At 39.3% G+C, this 6,647-nt stretch overlaps 1 protein-coding gene across 1 annotated transcript; it reads right to left on the bottom strand.

The window, feature by feature from the left end:
- Positions 1-473: 473 nt before the first annotated feature.
- On the bottom strand, positions 474-6,328 carry LOC139733713 (calmodulin-like protein 4). The gene is made up of 5 exons (XM_071644525.1): positions 6,292-6,328; positions 6,156-6,186; positions 4,037-4,177; positions 2,452-2,634; positions 474-1,572 (listed from the first exon to the last, which is right to left on the bottom strand). Exons 1-5 carry the CDS (start codon positions 6,292-6,294, stop codon positions 1,469-1,471), a joined length of 462 nt encoding a protein of 153 aa, XP_071500626.1. The 5' UTR covers positions 6,295-6,328; the 3' UTR covers positions 474-1,468.
- Between the last annotated feature and the right edge of the window lie 319 nt (positions 6,329-6,647).

Genomic DNA, 6,647 nt, shown 5'->3' with positions numbered 1-6,647 from the left:
AAACAAATGCTAAGATATCGTACGTGAAAAAACTACCAGGGCCCCGATTTATCAAAAGATAATATCGATTTTAAATTTCCTTACCACACAGGCTGCCATACACTTACAGTTGAAATGAACTTCAAAATCAATTTTAACTCTTCATAAAACAGGACCCAGGTCATGCAGAAAACTTTCATCCAGCTACCTGGTAAATTAAAAGATGCCACCTCTGATGTTTGAAATGAAACATTGTATAAGTTTTTTTAGAAACTTGGCATGAATACTGATTAATGTCTGTTAAGTACAAAGATGTAAAAAAAAAAAAGAGATAAGTACACTGTATGCAAAATACATATTCTAAACAATGGTATCATCTTGAATTAATCTCAATACAGGAAACAATAAAAATTCAAGTTTTATGGAATATTCTTTGTATAGCTACATAATAATTCAGCCATAGAGTAGGCAATATTATACCAAAAAAAAAAAAAAAGTGGATTCTAATGGCACAAAGAAGGTGCAGTTTCATTAAATGATTGTTGGTAGGTATCAATGTATTAAAGTGAGGGTAATGTTTTAGAGGAAAAGAATGCACTAGCTCCACTCATATTAAGACAAATTTTCCTGAATACCCTAGTAGTGTAAAGCAGACATATACAAGAAATGAAATTTACGCTAGTTGTACAGAGACCTTGCTAAACATAATGAGCATGAAGCCACAGTCAAAACACACAGATAGTTTCCATGTATTCTGAATTCTCTTGCGTCGGTGCAGTCAACATTGCAAGAGTGAAGCAAACACGCAAACACTACCAGATCTAGACAGATTGACAATCTGTACACCTCCTGACTGTGTTTTGATTTCCCATTTCTACAGAATATTCTGTATGTAATGCTAAAGCTGTGTCTATGGTCTTCATGAATTTGCTCAACATGATTGCATCTCCATGAGATGCACTGTTTAGTTTGACTAATACAAAAATATAATTCCATAAACTGATAGCTCATGGCAATATGGTTATAAAACAGCTTTCATTATGTTGTACAGGCATGTCACTGTAATACCTTCTAACAACAGAACAACCCATGAAGCAGCCTCTTCGTTTCCTGCACAGGCCAGAACATCACTATGTCCAAGATTATCTTAATCACTACCCGAGAGTAAAGTTTGACATACATTCTCACATAACTTCCAACAAAACATATCTTACGTGACTGTATACATTGACACATTACATGCAACATCAAGCTCACATGGCTTTGAGTTGCAGCACTATTTGTTGCCCATTACAATTCCCCTATTCATCATCAACCATTGAGAACATGTTACATGTTCCATTTGTTTCCAGAGGTACTCATTACATATTTCAGTCTGATTCTAATTCATATAATCATGACTTCCTCACTATGAATTATGTCTACCTAACAATAAAAGCCAGATTACCCATTAAGAACAGGAAGACTTGCAAGGCGAAACCGAGACACCTCATTTAAAGTGGTCAGGAATGGGTTCAAGGAGCCGTGGCACAATCTCATAGTACTTTACGAATCCATTCTTCTGAATGCCAAGTTCTCTCATGATGTCATCCACTGTAAGTGTTAGATGGAATGAGGGGAGAGATAAGTTAAAAGCCACAAGGAAAACTATTTTGATACACAGAATAGTAGTACATCAAATTTCCTATCCAGTTCCGGAAACCACATTTCCGTGGCTTGGTAATTACAGTATGTCTTCAGTAGTTACGTTCTGCCGGTGATCCTTAACTTCAAGTTAAGCTAACTTCAAGGATACGCTACAGCCCCCTTAAACTACGATGTGCGTCCACACAATGGAGCTTATCCTTCATGATAGCTATCATCAATAATAAGCTCCTGCCCTGTAACTTTGGGCGAGTCCCACTCGATGATAAAACCACACAACTGGAAGTTCGCAATGAACCCAGTACAAGAGGCACTGTATTTATATTTGGAAGGTTGACCTGGAAGCTAAATGGAATGGGGGATCATGGAAAGGTCATGCTTACCTTCAAGTTGTGTCCACACAATGTGTAACTACGAGTAAGGACTCCCCACGGCTCATGGATAGTGCACAAACCCTGACAAATCTTGTGGTTCTTATCATCAATTTAATTTCAAGTTAGTTTATCTTGGAGTACGTCTACAAGGTACTTTTCTACTTATGAGCTTATCCTCAAAGTTAGCTAACTTCTACGTTAGGGATCATGGTCTGAACATCTATAACTTTATTCATAAGGCAGAGTAAATAATTCTCGGTCATCTGTGCTATTTGTTGTTCACATTGTTTGGGGGAAACATTTTCAAGTCTCTTAATTATTGACTCTATGTGTATATGAACACTGTTCATGGGACCAGGTATAGGTCTGATCTACAACAAACACACATACACATGGTGAGAAAGAAGTCAACCCTAAACTGACACAGCCTTTGACCGAGGCTACCAGCTCTCACCTTCTCGATCTGAGATCTTCTCTCCGAACTTGGTCATGATGTTGCGGAATTCTGAGGCCATGATGAAGCCCCTGTTCTGTGTGTCAGTCAGTCGGAAGGCATCCATGATCTCCTTGAAGGGGTTCTCCACCTTCTGCTGCTCATACATGATCTCCAGGAAGTCACTGAATGTTATCCTGTTGTCTGGAGGAAAGGAAGGGAGGAACAATGCTATGCCTTTTCTTGCTAGACATACCTATTCCATGGTAGACTTTGAATATACAGTATGTCCCCCCCAAAAAAATTACAATCGGATTTTCGCATTGATAACTCCCCATATGAATAAACTATCTAAATGCTACAGGTACTTCACGGTCTGAAGATATAACATCTTAGCTCTATTTCGCAGAAAACCCCATTCAATTCGGTTAAGTGGTCACAGAGAAATGTGGATTGTTGTAAAGCATGTTGTGGGTCTGATTCTTCCAAGTTTAGCACTTGGATGCTCTTGGAACTGGATATTACTGTGTGAACACAATGAACAGAACTTGGAGGAAAGGGATTCCTGGCATACTCTACAAAACTCCTCATTTCTCTTTGACCACTGAAACAAATCGAATAGGGTTTTCTGTAAGATGTGGCAAATGAGTTCTAGTTTCATATCCTGAAATTTTATTTGGATTGGTTTGCTATTTTCAAAGTTATCATTGTGGAGGGTCCCATTGTAATTTTTTTGGACATACGGTATAATGTGTGCCTGTGCATATGTGTATGTGTTTGGAATACTACAATTTTTTGTTCGCTTGTCAGTGAATGTGTGTATGTTCAACCATTGCAATTCAGTTTTAGGAACCAACGAGAAGATATTTTGGTAACATACCTACCCTTCCCTCATATACACAGTCTGGTACATTTATACAAACACCAAGATGACTTTCAAACAGTGGAAAGTTTCCCATTCACTTTGTACATCTAACTTATTACCTCTGCCAAGGGAGGAGGTTATGTTTTTGTTACCGTTGGTTTGTTGGTTTGTTTGTCCGTGTGCAAAATAACTCAAAAAGACGTTAACAGATTTGCATTCTGAAACTTGCAGGAAAGGTTTAGAATGATACAAGTAACAGATGATTAAATTTTGGTAGTGATCCAAGAATTTTTGGGGAATTTATGGAGGATTTTCCATATTTTGGCAGGTAGGGTCAATGAACTTGGGAGTTCAGGCTGTGCATATTTGAGGTTTGCATGCGCGCACTAAAGTGCGTGCTCTAGTTTCTGCTAGGGCGAGGTGCGCCGTCCAGCTGAGGGTTTATGACGTAACAAAGGCTTCTATAATGAGAAATCGGGCGACTTTCAGCACACAATGCTATAAGTACGTATGGGTGGAAATCACTGATATCTCTATGGAAGAACAAGATCGGTGGTTGAAATGAGCTGCATGCTTGGCAGAGGTCTGCGCTCTCAGAGTGCTTTTCTAGTTGACAGATAACTTCCTCATCACTAAAACTAACTAAAACCAGTATATGTTTGGATTTTTCACTACTGGTAATATCAACTAGTATTAGCAGCACATGTATGTTCTGCAAAATTGTTTTTATTTTTTTCTCACCTTTTTCATACTTTTTCCTGTAATCTTTGATCTCTTCCACAGTTGGGTTTGATCCCAGTGATCTCATAATCTTCGTCAACTCATCTGCAAAGACCACGCCTTTCCGAGATTTGTCATAGAGGGCAAAACACTCTTTGTATTCTGAAGGAAGTAAAATAGTATTAAATGCAATTTGTCTTTGCTGCAAACATACCTTTAATGTTTTTTCTTTGAATATACAGGAAATATATCAAGAGCATATTATGGAAAGTTTTGTCCTTGCATTAAGCAAAGGAGAGGAAGGCACAAGCACAAACAGCATCCATCTCATGATGACTTAGTTGGTGTTACCATAAACAGGAGAAGATCAGGGAGAAAAGACCCTGTCTAGAATAAGCAGGGAGGTGTGACAAAAGGAGTGGAAACTCTTGTTAATCCATGAAAAGACATGTTTGGGTTCTAAAGCACTGCAATTGGATGTTTAACATGCCTCAATGCTTATCCTGAAGCAATGTTCAGAGCCTCTCTATCTCACAGATGAAATGTGGAGATAAATGGAAAGTTTCATATTTCTTTCAACTCAATTACAGGCTGTATCATTGCAAGAAATCTTGAAAGAAATACTCGTTAAGATTTATTGAAAGCAGAAAAGAATTCAGTGGTACAGAACCATACTTCCTTTCTCCTCATAATGTGGCACTAGACAAAATGAAAAGGGGAAAAAATAGATCCTGAGCAAGGTGCTACATAAGCACTTGCCTGACTGCCTTGGGCTTGTACAAGTAAAAATTAGAGTTGGGAAAGTGTTTAGGAACAAAATAAGAAAAATATTGAAAAAAATGATTGCCCAAATTTGGCAAGCAAAAAGCTTTTAAGCTATTTTTTTTTTCTTTTTCAAATAACAAACCCATAAAGTCAATCATTCAGGAGCCCAAAGATAATCATGACTGTTTAGTGATGCAACACACTTTGATTTCAATTCAGCAACTTTCCAACATGCAAATAAAGAAGCCCAAATATATTGCAAAACCAACACTTGATCAAAACAAGTTTGTTACTCCAAACCAGGAACTAGGAACCACCTACCAGCAGACCTGGGGGGTGTTTCATCAACGTTTGTCAGCCCTGACAACTTGAATCACCATAGTAACAGTCAGTGACCAGAGCATCTCAGCCAATCAAAACCAAGGATTTTGCTGAAATTGTCAGCGCTGACAAACGTTGATGAAACATCCCCCTGGCTGACTCACCCTCCCTTGAGGCATTTAAGTCCTTCTTGAGGGGAGACGTAACAGCAGCTCATTTTGGAAATTATGCCTTGGGTTTTACTTGCACTCCATGTACTATATGTTGTAAATACAAGTTTCTTTGTGGAATTTGACTGGTGGAGCACTTATCTAACTGCATACTCTCACTCACACACTACAGTGCATATTTCTTCAAGCATGAAGCTGCACTTCATGGAATAAGTGTTTACAAAAATTGTGCAAATTAATGCGTGCAGTTTATTCCAATGAGTTTGCCTTGTTAAGCCCTTGACTTACCAGAGTTTTTTTCCCCTCATTTTCTTAGAATCTTACATTTTTGGACTTTCTTTTTGGGCGAGTAAAATTCATGTTCGGGCAAGTGTTCTACAACAATTTGAAAAAAATGCTTGCCCAACTGGGCAAGTGGTAAAAAAAAGAGGGGGAAAAAAAGAGGGAGGCTTGCTGTATTAAACACCATGCGTATGTCATCCTCATGGTCTATAAATGCAGTGGAGCTCGGAGATGGGGGGAAATATTTACAACTTAAGGCCAAGGGAGAGAGAGAGAGAGAGTCGTAGCACAGACTTATGTACAGGAAAAGGTTGGGAGATTGTTGGGAAGAGACAGATGAAACTGAAAGAACACCGCTATTTCAGTTTCTTTACAGGGTTATTTTTCAACATAATTTGTACTGTACTGATCTCAACACGCACACGCCCATTTTAATGCATAGGCGCTGCATGAATCATTCCACAATGCTCATAGACAGCAGCACACGACACCACATACAGTAGTAACCACAGCTGCAGCACAGGCACAGGGCCAGGGCAGGGCCAAAAACACGCAGACTTACGTGTCTACAGCGACACCAGTTACGGCGGTTGAATACTTACCGTCAATCTGCTTTTGAGTGAAGAGTTGCGCCTGATGAAAGAAAGAAAAGAACCAAATTTATCTAATTATGACAGGGTCATATCACTTCATACAATACTGACATCGAACGAACAGGGAATACGAGGGTTTACATACCATTTTCGCGATTACTCAGGCCACAGATGTCAGAGCTGGCAGCAGTCGTCTACCAATCTTTAGCGTATTTCGCTGATTCACCTCCTACGTATATATTTATATATATATACACGTATAACTCCAAACACGTCATCAAAACACGGCGAAGCAGCAGCGAAATACCTGCTGTGGTATGATACCGTGGACGTGGCCGTCAAAGAGATTGTTCTCTAGGAAAAATCTCTTTGGCTACCGTACACTCGAATCCCCCCCCCCCCCCCCCCCCCACACACACACACACATTTTGGTGGACCCCCCCCCCCATCCACCCCCATGCTCCAGTATGAACAAATAATATGCCCCACATAATTACGAAT

This window comes from Diadema antillarum, unplaced genomic scaffold (genome assembly GCF_040938485.1).
Source record: "Diadema antillarum isolate AM-2024a unplaced genomic scaffold, OU_Dant_1.0 seq00000488_RagTag, whole genome shotgun sequence".
In the NCBI taxonomy this organism is placed as follows: Eukaryota; Metazoa; Echinodermata; class Echinoidea; order Diadematoida; family Diadematidae; genus Diadema; species Diadema antillarum.
This window is presented reverse-complemented; position numbering and strand designations above follow the sequence as displayed.

Coding starts and splice junctions, on each gene's coding strand:
- LOC139733713 (XM_071644525.1), bottom strand. Junction 2,635..4,036: donor CAGGAAAAAGTATGAAAAAG/GTGAGAAAAAAA, acceptor CCTTTCCTCCAG/ACAACAGGATAACATTCAGT. Junction 1,573..2,451: donor GAAGATCTCAGATCGAGAAG/GTGAGAGCTGGT, acceptor TAACACTTACAG/TGGATGACATCATGAGAGAA.